The following is a 16,355-nucleotide window of genomic DNA, read 5'->3' on the forward strand; positions in this document are numbered from 1 at the left end:
AGGTCTGGAGGCTAAAGATACGATGGCCAAACAGAAGATTGAGTGATGGTTCAACTATGATAAAAAAATGAATGAACTGACATCTTATTCCAGCCGCATATAGGAAGAAGGGACAGTTGTTACTATGGGGACACCCCACCATAGACCACCTTGATTTGCTAGAACACCAATTATATCATAAAATTTATGAAAGAGTAGTCAAAACCCCCATCTACCCCCTCCTTCATTCCAGCTAGTAATACAATGGCTAACTTTCTACTTTCTTTTTACTAACACTTTATCATACTTTGCCTAATACATTTTTTATTATTTTGACTAACAAGAACATATGGCACTTTTTGTTCTTTTTCCCTGTTCCCTGCAATTATAATCATAGTAAAATACCTGTCCAAAATCATAAACTTAAAATAACTGGAACTTGTGTGTAATAATTCTCAAGATACCTGACAACAGCATCCAACATAGAGTAAAAAAAAAGAAATCTTGGATTTGTTTTTGGGAGTATTGCAAAAAAAATTGTTGGAAAAATCATTTTTTAATTAAAATCATGCTTTATGGTGATGTCATGTATCAAGAATGTCAGATTCTGCTGCAGACTTTTTTCCCCCTGTATGTGTCTGAGAAAAGGCGTAGGAAATATGTGCATTAAATTGCACCTGATAGAAAACTCATGTGTAGATCTTCTGAACTGTGGGGAATTTATCAGGCTGGATTTCTAAAGCTTGATGAGCAGAATCTTGTATGGTGGAACAGGTGTAATCATATTGTACCCCAGACAAGAAAAGGGGCCCAGTAAGGACTCAAAACAAGGATTTTATGAAATATTTCTAAAATAAGACTCAAATCACATCCCTGCATTCCAAATTAAGCTTAAAATATACAGTATATATTTGTGAGAAGTATAAACAACTGGAATTAGTCATCTTGAAAGGGTTTCATCATCATCATCATCATCATCATCATCATCATCACTTCATTTCAGCTAAAGTAGCCCATAAAGCTTTAATGATGAACTAATCTAGGTGCAAAATCAGATCTTTTTCTTTTTCTAAACTTCTAACTATGCTAAATGAATTTCGGATTGGTGCTATGAGTTACTGAACTAGTCCAACCTATAATAATAATAATAATAATAATAAAGCATGCCCAATATTTTCATGTACAAAAAAAACACACATTTGCACTTGCCATGGAGAACTAATGACAAGAAGCACCATCTAATAATGTCCATGTGGGGCACTGCTGCTATGAATATGGTTTCCTTACATTGCAGTGCCTTTTTTGGCTTTATAAAACTGAACCTGCAAGAAATTCGGACTGCACGGTCAATTTAACCCAACACTCAGTATTCAATGCTTTTGAATACTGAGTTTAAATCAAAGCCCTTTAGCCTTATTATGCATATATATGGGACCCTGGAATCAATTATTAATGGATTTGGCCAGCTCCTTGTGCACTCCTCTGGAAAATTGTAAGTAATCAGTACCCTATTGTACCATCTGACCCTGCAAAATGTAGATCAGACTCTTCAAAATTGAAATTATTTCCACTTATTGATATATTCAGAGTTGATGTAACGATTATACTGTATTTATTTCGATAATATGTGTTGTGTTTAATTTGTGATTAATAACACACATGGCATTTTGGTTTTTTTTCTTCCATTCTTTTTTATTCTTGCTGGAGGGGCTCAAAACATATTATTTGCCTTCTAACCTGTTTTCACAGCAAATAAGAAAACAAATTGCAGATCCATCTGTCAGCAAATGGATTAACCTTCTCAAAACATGCTAACTGTACCACTGCATTGTGGGCCTTTGCAGAAGTTTATGTTCTGCATAAACCTCTGTTACCTATGTCACAAGAACATATTGCTTCCAATTTTAGGACCCTAAAAGTGTTCCATTCCCCAGTTCCAATGCTGCATCTATAGTAGTTTTACCCCTGCAATAGTTGTTGCTGACAAAGAGTGATTTAATCTGTTATCTACATTTTAATAATTTCTTTGTTGTTTTGCCATTAGAGAAAAACTGACTATGTCAACCATTTACAATCTATTGTATAAACAAGTACAATATGCCGAGCTTCCAGGATCTGAATTACTTATCCATTGATTCTTCATTTTATTAGATAAGATGTGGTTGGTAACAATAAATTAATCTGTAAGGTCTGTTTCTGTGAATATGTCCTAGGAATGAATGCATTGCAGGGGATAGCCATCAAGTCTAGTGTGTTCTGGAATCGAAGATGTTGCAGGGTGGAATGTATGGTGGTTGTCTATCTCTGAGGCATTGCACATGAGCTCCTCTATCTTATATAATATCTACTTATGTGTATGGGCTGGCAGATGCCGAAGGGGTCAGATATCCAACAGATCACCCCCAGATATTGATATTACATGGTCATGCAAATGGATGTGGCAGTGATCCTCCAGTGGTTTACGAAAACAGGGAGTTTTGCCGGAACAAATGGTGTAAGATGGGCATTTCTGTGTTACCACCATATGTATCATATGTCATTTATTTAAAAAAATGATGATCAGCTTTAATGTGACTGCACCAAAGGTTGAAGTGGGAAACAGAACATATGTAGGGCAAACCTCTGTACTGTTGTTGAAAATCCGGTTTCCGTGTGTTCTGCACCAGGAATGTAAAAATTGTACCTTTCTGGTGGTGAATTATAGCCTCCTAAAGCGTTATGAAGAATGCTGGGAATTGTAGTCCTTGGCAATTTAAGAGCCCTTCATCTAAAATCCACATTTAACACTTAAAATATGTCCATGTTGCATATGAAATAAACATGAGTATAAAACACAACCCACAATGCATCTTTCCAGGTGCTGTAAAACAGAAAATCCTAATGCCCGATGCACACATCTAGCTAAAGGCTGCTGGGAATGTTGGGAATTGTGGTCTGGCAACATCTGGAAGGCAGTATGCTGGCCGCCCGTGAAATAAAGTTATAAAACCCTACAATCAGATAAAAAAATAAAAATCTGCAGTAATGCAACTGCCACATGCATTTGAGTGTCAGGAACATTCATTACTGAAATAAAGCTTGTCTGTTCATCTGTGTGCCCTGCAATTAAATCTCTTTCTATTTACCTCTTGGGATGCAGGTGTAGTTTATGTCAGCAGGAAGACTGGGACTGCACAGCATCAAAGATTTATACAGTGAAATACACATCCTTATAATGAAACCTGTATATTATTGGGGGTGAGAGTGTGTTTGTGTGCAATGTGTGCAAGATGGAAGTAGCATTTAATATGATGGAGGGGGTGGAGGCTTCATTGCAGTTGGAGGGTCTTTGTCTGCATTGTCTTTGAAATATATTGTGCACCTCTGACCCAGCTGTACACTGCAGAGTATTGCTTCATTTTTCATGTCAAATGTCTGTCATGCTTCATTCTTTGCTATCATACTGTGAACAGTCCAGACTTTTGCTTCAAAATAGTTGATGAGCAAATATTGCTTGTTACAAATCAAGTGTGATGTTTGTCTTTCATGTGTTTGCCTTATGGCTCAGCCAGGGCTTCCAAACAGGGTGTCTGTGGGGACACTGTAGCGGACCCCTATCTATACGCTTCTTGTTTCTGTTTTGTAGGGACTGGGACATTTTTTTTTTTTAAAAAAAAACAAATTTGGATTGGTTCAGGGCCAGAAAATGTCCTTAGTAAGTATAAATGTCTAATTATTACATTGCATAATATAGATGGTTTCATTACACATACCCAACCTGTGTCCAGAGCAGCCACTTTTTTGGTTAACCCATCTCTTGTGTCAGGATTAAGATCCTGGAGCTGCTTATGAGCCAATCCTAATATGTATATAATGTAAGGGAGCAAACAAGATAACCCATCCCAGACATTAAATTAAAGGGGCAGGCAAAATAAATGGCATTAAAATGCTATTTTGCATTTTGGAGCAAGCCTGTGCTTATCAATGAAGGCCACAGTGGTAGTATTACTACCACATCCAAGGTGGCAGTAGGCCCACTGTTACCCTGTGCCAGTGCAATTCAATGGCCCTCAGCGCAGCTATGAGGAAGTGCAAGGAATGTGTTCCTTTAAATAAATTGTGTCAATACACACACCCATTGCGTCCATTCTAGAGCATCCCCCTTGCAGTTGTAAATGACCATTAGTATTAATTGTCCTTTAACTCTGGCTCTGCATTATATAATTGACAAATCCTACTGCACATCAAATCAGCCTTGAACCATGCCAGATGGATCAGTGATTCGTGTTGATTTTGCTCTGAATGCCATACGTTCAGCCACACATCATTTTGATTTGATCCTCACGTAATACTAAACCAGATACAAATCCTGCCCATAAATTTGCAGTTGTGATTTGCGAATTACCCAGATTTGTGTGAACCCATGAATGTGATTATGTGAGCTTTATTGTCTTGTAAACCTTTCTGCCGGGTGCAGATTTTGTGAATATCCACAGAGGAGCATGGGGTGAGGGGGGTCTACAGGACATGCACTGCTGGAGACACGTACAGTATGAGAAGCTAAGGCTCAAAATAGGGGCCAAGAGCAATTACCCCTGTGTGCCCCTATTTAAGGTATCTTCTTGTGCAGCTTTGGCTCCAAAATAAATGGCTTGGGTAAGTATATTGAGGCAAGACTATTCATGGCATGGCATACAGGGCTCTGGCATACACGCCACTCTCACTAATTGCTGCTAAGCAAAAGCAAAGTCTTTGATTAAACCCATAAGAAGTGCAATGTGAGGATATGATTTAAGGAATCCTTCCAAGTCGCAGACACATCCTGCTAATGCTCTCAAATGGCATCTAGATGGAAAGGTGTTAAAAAAAAAACTCTCAGTCATGGCAGCCGCCGCCACAGCAGCCTATGTGTTCTGCTTTAAATGAATACTTATTACCAGTGCTTTATGTGAGATAACAATAAGCCTTCTGGAATATCAAATCCATCACTTATTGTGAAAAAGATATATATGTAGATAATAGCATGCTGCTCAGAGACAGCTTTGAAATGGCAAAAGCCCTATTGTCATTTCATATCTTATGCTCTGGAAATGAGTGCTGATGGGTTAGTGGGAGATGGCTCAGTGTTAACACTTTCGGTGCAGCCAGCGTCCAGAACTGCAAAATAACCGTTATTTATATGGCTGCCCAGGGTGAGACAGAACCTTCTTTTCGTCAACATTCAGTTGTTGTGTAGGAAGGGCCACAGGTTGGGTTTGCCTATACCCGCTATCCCATATTCTTCCTAATCACAGCTGCAACTCTCTAGGACCACCAGACCAGTGGCCACTATTTGCACCCCATTGACAATCAGAAAATTTGATATTTGTTTGATTTGCACTTTCCTTCCTCCATGCTACCATGCTGCATGTTCCATGACAGGCCTGTCTTTATATGGCTGTATTATTGCACCCATTGCTTACATATTGTTTTACAGAGGTAGAAAACAGGATCAGCTGGAGGACCAAAGCTCCCTCCCTACCATTTTTTTTAAAGCTGGATAATTAAGACAGCTCCTTTAAGTTATGCTTTACTCTATCGAAAACAAGTGGGAGGCACTGACTGAAGAACGGGCATGCACACCTCATTCAACAACCCTTTATCAGTGCTAAACCTCCAATACGTTTAAACACAAAATCTATATATTCAATGAGACTAACTGCCAAACCAATAGAAATAATGACCCAACAGGATGCATTGAACAATGGGAGGGCCGAAAGCCAGAGCTCAGGCAAAAAAACGAAGATGCTTAAATAAATTCCAAGAAACTGGGAATTATAAGAAAACGAGTATATATGATTTTATTTTTTTAGACACTGCTTATATGTTCTTTACTTCCTATGTATAATAAAATACAGCCATATGCATACCTAAGGTATGTCCAGCCTTCAGCCCTCCTGCTGTTATTTAACTCGCTTGAAGCTCAGTACCAGCTGGTGGGCCACAGCTTAGACATGCCTGATGTATGTGCGTGACCAATGCCTGTCTTGATGCAGAGTTCTTTAACCATATGCTGCTGCTGTTGCTTTGGAACTTAAATATTTGTTTTCCCCCTGAATGAGAATTTTCATAATTTCCTGCTGCTGACCATGTCATTTGCACTGACAAAGAGGAATGCTCCTCACAATGGCAGGAGAAAATGCCCAATTGTCCCAGGCAGTGACATACCATTCAGGAGGCAGCATGCATCACTCTCCATCCAGATGGTTTCATTGCTGCAGCACCTCTCAGGATTCAGCATTATGGCCCAAGGAAACAAAAGCTTTAATATTGTTCGGGGGGGGGGCATTATTTTATATAATCCCTACATCTTTTCACTTTACACCCTCTTTCATTATTAGGATTAAGGATTAAATATTCCATGTTGACATAATATCTTTATCCATTTCATTAAATAAAAAAAAAATAGCATAAATCCACTGAGGAATGATACCATATACAGTGCTGTATATTTTAGGCCTCTAATGTAGAGAAGCCCCCTTTGCACTCACAAGATTACATATTTCATCAGCTGATGTATCTGTATGCAGGTGAAATCATGCGCATCTGCTTAAAGTCTACAGACATGCAATTTATCTGAGAGTAGCAGAGGGAGGAACCGGATCTTGCTTAAAGGAACATTATACTGACCAAATGTGGATTTAGCAAATGATAACTGTCTTTGTTCTCAGTCAAAAATGCTGCTCCCAAGGGCGATGAGCTGGAAAGGTTGTTGCTCTACAGATGTATGTGAATATTCTGCCATTTTGATAATTAACTGTCCACTGGAGGGCACTGTGTCTTCCTAGTCTATTGATGAGATCTATTGTATTCTGTTAGGGCAACATCATTGGTAGCTCTACCATATATAACACAAAGTATTGAGATCAATTATGAATAATGTAAACTTTTTTATCTTTTTCTCTCCCTTCCAGGGCTCCATAATTCTAATCACCCTTCCTGTTTATTTTTTATTTTTTGCCCTCTAAAACTCCCACTATATATTTCTATCTTTAAAATGCAATTGAAAGGAGTATGGATTCCATGCATATAGTCAGAGCACGCTTGCAGAATGCATTGTATTGACAGGATTAGGTTAGCATTCATTAACTAACCGGATATCCACTGTGAACACGTCATTTGAAAACAATACCTAGTTCTTGCCATTTGCTGAGTATTTGCTTCATGGGGAAAAAAATTAATTTTCTCCTTCCATCCTTCATTTATCCTCAAATTTCAAGTACAGGGAATGGTAAATATACTTGAACACAAGGGGCTGGTGACCACAGTGTAAGACTGAGCTCCAAGCTTCTTATATAGCACCTCTGCCCTTATTGTTACTCCTACCCTTACCTTTGAAGAGCCAGGACAAATGTCCACGCTGCAGTTATAGATGGAAATTGACTATTTCCCCTCTGAGAACCCATGCTAAATATCATTTCATTTATTCTTTTTCTAATGTTTGGTATTTAGGCGCATCATTTCAGGGATGATGGTCTTACATTGACTGCAACCATGATAAACAACAGAGAAAAGGGGAAATATCTCTTTGCTTGCTACAATTATATATTATTTAATATGGGTATATTCTTTATCTGTCTTACAGTATTACCAGGATCAGAAGCAATGTTGAACTAGGGTGCCAGGGTCCCACCAGAAAAAGTAGAACACTGGCCAACTCTCAAGACTATATTTATTTCTCCCTTCACTCACTTTATTTACTTGCTGATTTACTATTATTTAGATCCAGTAGTACCCCTGTGGTTCCAACGTACCATAAATTATAATATTTTTTATTTATCCTTAAAATCAACATTGGGGCACATTATGAAATTGTGTGAAAAAGACTTTGACAGAAGCCAACGATATCTTTGAAATAGTCACTGGCTGCAGCGATGTAAAACTAGATTTAACAGCACATAAAGAAAAGAGATTTATATGCAACTGATTAGCGTCACAATATAAAATATCTTCTAGCTGAGTATATGTTTATGAGAATGTTCCCGAAATAATTGTATGTGAGCCCCCCAGGCCAGTGCAGGTTTGATGCTATACAATGTGCAATGTTCCCAGTAATCTCTAGCAGTTATTGTAAGGCAATTGGCGGCACCCTCTAGATAAGAAATGTACATAGAGATCTCAACATCAAAGGGATGCTTCAGCATTGGGCTAAAATAAAACCAGGTGTGAACAAGACACTGCAGGAAAATGATTGCTTATTAAAATCATTAATGTTAGTTAATGTGGTATGGACATTCCAAATGTAAAGCATGTGGAAAGGCTTTCAGATCTTTTCTGTGTTAAAAGAATACAGCTGTCTGATGAATAATCTGATTTTGCCTGGAATTGTTTAAATGTTGTGTTAGGGATTTTTGGTTTATTTTTCTGGATTTATCCACAGGGGGCATGAGGAGCAGTCTAAAACAATGCAGGACTTGTCCAGAGAGCTTGCAATTGAAAAGCTGATCTCTGGCTACCATGCTGCCACTGGTCTTGAACCAAGATCTTCAATTTCAAGGGCCATTGGTTTAACCAAGGCTACACTTTTCTTAAGTCATGTTTCCACTTAATCCTTACACTGCTGGAGGAGAGGACTTCAATGCATTAACTGCCCCGTCAGTTTGTCTGGGCTTTAGAAAAGAAGCCACTTTCTTCTGAATGTAGTACCCTCATTACAGGAGAAGCGATAGAAGTATAACTCTGGTGAATGGCCTCCATCGATGACTGATTACTCTTTCAGTAGTTTGTGCTGGGAAATACAACTCCCATGATCTCCTCTGGCTACTGAGGATTATGGGAATTGTTGTTCACAGTAGACTGCCTGTTTGACATTCTGTATTTTCTAAAACTATATTCATTTCCTGATTGAGACCTGAAAGATTAGGTAGATGCTTTAATTATCATTTAGAAGACATTCAATACCATGATGTGCATCTACCTGCGTGATTGAAATATACCAGGAGTCTACCCTCAGGAGTCTACCTGTTATACAGCTCTCACCTTCCAAACCATAAAACAGGCCTGCAGCCCTTGAACATTACAGCTAATTGCCTTTCTACATCAAAGGCAGAACGGTAGAATTGTCTGGGGTGGGGGGTGCCACTTGGTGAGGAGGAAGGGGGGTTCACCTTGAAAGGTTATATGTTTGTGGTTTGGTGGAGCTCTGTAAAGTTATGGCCTCAAAACTGCTGTTTGCGATTAAGCTGATGGGGAAAGTCTATCCCGCAATCTCTCCCCGCTGCTGACAGTGAGCCTTTGTTCACATTCAGATTTCTCAAACTGTTGCCAGGGTCAGGCCCAGGTCAGACACCATGATGATGTATAGAAGAACATGTCTGGGAATTTTTCAGCGCGCACTTAAAACACATACCAGGAAAAACAGGAGAGCACCCTGCTAAAAACTGTCTGATGAGACCCAGATGATAGGATTTTTCTTTTAGTACCTTCCTAATTTACTTTATTCCATCCACCCTACCCCCACCATTGCTTCTTCTCTGGCACGCAATGTTTTATTAATACATGCCACTACGGCCTTCATATGTCCCCTCAAGATAAGGGCAGTCGGTAGCTCTTTGACACTTTGTTCTCCTGCCTTGGGGAATGGGTCAGTAAATCTGGGAAGAGAAACAATGCCTCGATTCCAAGGAAGAGACAAAAAAGGGATTGCCATGGGTCGTCCTAGGCCGCAGGACCTGACTCTAGATGGAAGCCTCACGTGTGCGTTCGTGTGTTAGTGTGTGTGCACACTTGGCATTAGTACAGCCCAAGCCAGTCATGATCACAGCCTCACAGCATTCCAAACGGTGCCCCCTGCCATCGTTATAAATACAGCGTCACTTCCCACTGTGCCGGGGAAGCATGCCGTGTTTGATTAGCAATCATCACTGAAAGGATAAAGGGCTCGAGCAGCAAGAAATGTTTTTTCCCTCTGTAATGGTAATTTTTGAATACACATATCCATAAATTAGTGCCAACTAGTGCCTTTTTTTTTTTCATTGGAAAATAACAAACCCGGGTATTTAACCCCTTGGGAGTCAGCCAAGCCTTACGCCTGGAACTCTCCGATGCTCAAGGTGTTAAATGCTTTTCAATCTCCTTTAAGAGATTTACACTTCACTTTGATTCCAAACAATTGTTTTTTTTTTTTTTCCCAAGCGATGGGAGTCCCTACCATGGCACTGCATTACTTGTGTTCATTATGCCGTCCCTGTTCATTTCCAGCGTGTGTGTATTTAGTGCTGCCACCGCTATTTGCTGCTTTTTCTTGTCTCCTTTGTACTCGGCCGCTGCATATGTTAGAGGAGATTTCATTCTACTGTCAGAATGTTATTAATAAAACATGGGGTGTGGGGAGGTCCACTCTTTCTGCTCTCAATCACCGCAACATTTCACAATGAAAATTTCACGTGGTCTGGCATTTAAAGGTAATTCACCAGATATGTAAATATAGATATATATAAAAAATGTAGGTGCAGTGGCAGCATATAATGCAGAGGCTTGGGGTTATTGGCTACGGTTTTTTTTTTTGCTGTTACAGGAAATAATATATATGTGAATAAATAACAACAAAATAGAATTATGCAAATAAGAGTCATACTGTATGTATATACTGTATATATAATTCATTAATTAGAAGTTGGAGATTTATATTTTTATCAAGAGAGCCAAAAAAACAGACTGCGCTTCATGAACCCCTTATAACTGAGTGGTAATGCTAAAAGGACTATAAACAGTAGAAGGGAATGCATTTAAAAAATGTTGAGAAATAAGATTTCATAATCAACATTTTACCTGAGTTCCGGGGGAAAAATACGTATATATAATTTAAAAATGCAAAATATAAAAAAAAAATATATATTTTTTTTAAGACAACAAAACCAGCATGGACCCGCAGGTCTGGTTATCTGGTATTACTCAGATTGCTAAAAATTCATTAAAATGTGACATCAGCACAGTGAGAGACAAATGATCACAGGATGAAAAGGAACAGTGGGCCTTTCATGGATTAGTGCTACACAGCCCCAGCATAGAAGCTAACTGCATAAACAGATTAATCCAGCAGTAGCATAGCTAAAATTTAGAGAATAATTAAATAGGGCTGAGTTACTGTGAAGATTTCTGTGTAATCTGGCTGGTGTGAACACATAATCTGTCTGGTGTGAGGTGAGTGAGATGCAGATTTCTGGAGATAATCCCTCATTGTATCACATAACCTCCTTTTTTCTTGCTTTGCAGTTGGGGCTTGTGGTTAAACAATGAGAATACTGTACCTATTTAATTATTAATTAACGGCAATGGGAAAAAAAAAATAAGAAACCAAAAGATCTGCTCTTTTCTATTTTTTCTTTCCTTTCTTTTGCGTGAAAACCACACAAGGCTGCCTTGAGGATGCGTATTATTGCATGATATGATCTGCCATTTTGGGATATATCCCATTTGGAAAGTGGTAAATCAGATTGCATTGGTGGCATTGGGGGAGGGTGGATATTGTGTCATTATCCTCCCTTATTTGTCATGCTTACTGAGTTGGGAAGCATTTTTCTGGGAGTTATCGTTCTGCAATAGCTGGAGGAACTAAGGTTGCCTGTGACCTCATTCATCTGTAATTAATGCTTTATCGCTACAGAACAAAAAAAAGAGAAGCCAAAAATGCAAATCTATGTTGTGCCTGTTTCTTAAAAATGACTGCCCAAAATTAGAGCAGGAACCTTTGAAAAATTGAGCACCATTTTTGCTTTGATTCAACCCCATTTACTAACTTGCCCAGCCCATCACCTGCCTCCATAATACATGTATACAAAACATGGAGTTTTATTGGCAATGTGGAGGATAAATAAGCAAAATAGAAAAATATATTGCTTTTTCTTACTAATATTGATGGTCATTTTTTTTTAAAAAAAAGGCAACAAATGCTACTTAGGAACCACCTTGTAGGCACCAGTTTATTGTCATTGTGGGGTAAACATATATACAAAGAAACATAATCACATTGGCTGCCATTTTTTTTTTTGTATTCTACCTTGATATTAATTCAAAAATAACCCCAACCATGTATTTCTATTCGGTACAAACTGAATTTATAAGTGCGCTGCTAGCATTTGTTGATCGGTGCATAGCGGATTTCTAAAATAACAGCTTTTTTTTTTTTTACTCTTATTTTTTTCCTTTCTTGACAGAAGAACAGGCAGAGGAAACAGACGAAACTGTGAAAAACACAAATGTGACCCCAGCTGAGGAGAGACTCGCAAATGAAAAAGACAGCAGTGAAGGGAAGACACCAAAAGATGCAGGTAAGAATTAATGTTTGCCCTCTGTGCACTCGGAGCCCCTCGGCGATGCACACATCTGCAGGCTCATACAGTGCTGTTGGGGTTTAGGACTTGATCCTTCATTCTTAACTGTCTGGACATTCCTACTACTATTCATTGCATGTACATTTTGCATGTGATTCCCATCAGTAGCCTCACACTGACCTATTTTTAATCATAACCATCTGACAGCATAGATGCGGATAAGTTGAGGAATATTACAGGACGACCAGTGAGATTATTTTTTAATCAAATCAGTTTGTGTGCTTGTAATTTTTTAAGCGCCTTTCATTAATCTTAGCTGTACTTGTGATTCCTCTGATGACATATTAATTTTTCATAAGCGTAGGATTAGATACCATTTGATTTTTTTTTCCTTCTAGCAATCAAATTTCCATCCATGTAACTGAAAAAAATTTTTTTTTTCTAATTTGACTCCTTATTCTTAAAGAAAACCTCTGCTTGCTAAAAATAAAATAATAGAAAGTGAAAATACTGATAACAAAGCATTAAAGAGGAAATATATCCTATTTCTAAGCACAATTTCTTTTTATACCCTGACACTGGACAGTAATTAGAAGGGTATATATTTTGGGGGGGGGGCTGTTTTGCCAAAATTTAAAGAGGTATATTTAAACATGCTAGTAGAAACTGTCATATTGCTTTCTTTGGCTATGGCATGCTCTGTAGACACAATGGAGTGCAGGTATGAAATCCAGTATCCAGAAACCCGTTATCTAGAAAGCGCCAAATTATAGTATTTTTCCCATATTCTCCATTTTATCTAAATAATGATCCAAACTAAAAAATAACGAATCCTTATTGGACGCAAAACCAGCCTATTGGGTTTATTTAATGTTTACATGATTTTCTAGTAGTTATATAAAGATCCAAATTACAGAAAAATCTATTATTCTGAAAACCCCAGGGCCCTGTGCATTCTGGATAACAGGTCCCATATCTGTGCTGTTAATGTATCTCTACTGTCCTCTCATGTATCTAAATATATATATATATATATATATATATATTTTCTCCAAAAAAGAACCAGCAACACCGGGATATTTTTCAAAATCAAAAAAACGTGTATTTAGTAAAGCTTGGCTGAGACAAAAAATATCCCGGTGTTGCTGGTTCTTTTTTGGAGAATATATGTAAGCTTTAACTGCGCAACTGGGTGAGTTTTAGAAGTGGTGTGCTACCCATCACACAACTATATATATATATATATAAATATGTGGGATGTAAAATGATGTACATGTAATTAAAACAAAAATGGAATATGAACCATATATACTAAAGTGATGCATTCGTTGTGCTTTTTGAAAAATAGAATCCTACCAAAACATTGTGGGTTTTCAATATTGACTTCTGCTTGTTTTTGGACACTATGCCTAGTTGTTTTTGGGGAAGGCAAGATGGAGGGGCTAGATCATCTTTATACATAAGGAATGGGTCTTTTGAGATACTGTTTGAATGAGCTTATTATGGTGACTAGGCAGAACATTTTTAAAGATGTGCCTTTTTTGAAGCATATTTTTTTAGTCATGTTTCATTTTAAAAACAAGACCAAGTATATTGAAAAGAATGTACTGATGGTCCAGCAAAAGTGAGAAGGAAAATCATTGAAAAGGCATTTAGAGTTGGCACAATATTCTCTTTGGATAGTTGGAAGCCACTGTCTTTAAGAGAACAAACAAACCCAAAAGAGACATCTGGTGTGGATACCCAATGCCTTTTTTGTAATTCTTTATTTGATTTGGCAAATAAGTGACTTCATGCATGCTTTGTATGTATGAGATGGAAATCTATGGTCACAATGAATATTACATTGGCTATTTTTGCTGCATGTTATACCTAGTTAGATTAGGTTGGGAAGCAGTGAAGCAGAAGAAGTGCTGAAAAAGGTAGAAGCCTATAAGTTGCAGGTAGTCATCTATCTTTGTCATGTATCTCAGTGACAGCAGCATACAAAGGGACTTGCATTCACAAAAAGACATTTATTTATATAGAATAAACGATTATCCCTATCAACCTGACTTTACTGATGGTTTAAGTCTTTCCCTATTTGACCATTTTCCTCCTCAACAAACTAGAGAAAATAAAGGGGGGAAAACTATGCAGGCATTCTGAAGGTGATTGCATATATTAACGACTTACATTAGATTTAAGTGCATTTCAGTTCCATAAAATGTATTTATATAAAAAATGTATACACATACATAGAGTATATATATATATATATATATATATATATATATATATATATATATATATATATATATATATATATATATAAAATTAATTAATTAATACATTCAATACATGACTATTCATTCAGCATTCCATAAAAGCAGAATAAATAGACAAGTTTTTAAGAATAAAGTAGAAATGGATAACCTCAGGGTAAAGTTGTCTGCACAGAAATACTGGCAGAACACTAATCATGCCGATCTTAGCCCCAATGCCCATCCAATGTAATATTTTATAGCACAGTATTTAGATGCTTGTGGCTCTGTTTTAGAACAAAGATTTGCAAGGTAGTCTATTAACCATCATCCTCACACAGCCAATGATAACAGCTATGAATACAATGGACCCTACTGTAGTTAGCAGTGGGTGGAATTAAAGCAGAATGATTTAGTAAGATAAAAAAAAAAAAAATCCATCAACGGTTTTATAATAATCTTTAATGAACAAATTAGCCTGTATCATTCCTGTTATAGCTATGGTACAGCTTGGCATTAAACTTATTTTCCCTTTTAAATGGTCTAATCATTAGACTCTAGAAAAAATATTAAGGTCAGTATAATGATGTATTAATTACCATAACAGTCGTTATTAATGTATAATTAGGTACTTGCTGTATGGTGTCTATGAAGATCTTTCTAACTCTGCATGCAGTTGATACCTTGCCATTGTTATTTATCTTTTACAAGAATTAAATACAATCATGGCTGGTTGGCCAAGAGGCATGGCCTGATATGACTGGGTCTTGGTACCAAAAGGAACAATATATACTTATTTATATCCATTGGAAAATATACTGTACCATAAAACTGTTTAGCACAAGTAAAGTTTTTTTTCCTTTGAACGTCTTCCCTTTTTGTAGTCTACATATAAAACTAACAGCCATGGTTGCTAAAATGCCTATAAACATTGACTTCTTTGCATACATAGCCAGATGCATGCATTACTATTGACTTATTTGACAGTAGTTCTGTGGTTAGTGGAAAACGGCTGGTAATATATACATACTTCATCAACCATATACATATATGCATATTATCAGCCATAATGCCAGGCCCTGATATGTACAACAGCAATACTGCTAATGTGGAAGACAAGAGACCAGTGTGACTATTTTGCATTCAGTCTATTAGACAAGGCAGAATTAAAGAATAATTAGTAGCAAAGTGTTTATGACACCATGTAAACTGCTGTTCCCTGTAGCTTACACTATCTGCAGGTCCAGCCCTTACTACATAAGAGCAATTTCTATGCATTGATGATTCACTCAAGACATGTATATTGTCATTTAAATGTAGTGCCACTTTCGAATAATTACCATCCAAATTACATCTTTATGCTGCAAAAGGATTAATATATAATTTATCCAGATTAATACATTTGCAATGAAAATATAGTAGGTCTCATGTATTAAAGGGGGGTCTATATTAATAAGACTGCAAACATAGCGGGGGGCGAGAAGGATGTAAATTAACCCCCATCGTTACACTGAAAATTGATCTTTCATTTGGGTCTAATTAGAAACTGATATCAATCATTATAAAGTATAACATTATTTGGATTTAGATTGCATTAATAAATCAGAATGATAATGAATTTTAGTGACTACTAAGCATCTTGCTGGTGAAAAGTAAAACCCTATTGGCCTTGGAGGTTTTTTTTTTTTTTAATTCTTGCCATTTCAGATCTAATTTTACTAGGTTGCCTGCTTTTGATTAACAGGAAGCTTTCAGCAAAATATTTATTTTAGTGCCTGGAAATTACTGTCAAGCAAGCGATTTCTTCCTTTTTCAGGAACAGTATGTATATTTTAAGGCCATT

The 16,355-nt window shown here is 37.3% G+C and overlaps 1 protein-coding gene across 6 annotated transcripts in view; it reads left to right on the plus strand.

Annotated features, from left to right (window-relative positions):
- The window catches only part of zfhx4.L (zinc finger homeobox 4 L homeolog), a 129,039-nt gene that overhangs the window by 96,860 nt on the left and 15,824 nt on the right, over positions 1-16,355 (plus strand). For 5 of the 6 annotated variants that reach the window (XM_041566516.1, XM_041566518.1, XM_041566517.1 and 2 more), the window contains exon 5: positions 12,153-12,266. In XM_041566516.1, coding sequence (XP_041422450.1) covers positions 12,153-12,266 — 114 coding nt within the window. The remainder of the gene's footprint in view (positions 1-12,152; positions 12,267-16,355) is intronic. The other variant, XM_041566521.1, reaches the window with a different exon arrangement.

Source organism: Xenopus laevis, chromosome 6L (genome assembly GCF_017654675.1).
Source record: "Xenopus laevis strain J_2021 chromosome 6L, Xenopus_laevis_v10.1, whole genome shotgun sequence".
Taxonomy (NCBI): domain Eukaryota; kingdom Metazoa; phylum Chordata; class Amphibia; order Anura; family Pipidae; genus Xenopus; species Xenopus laevis.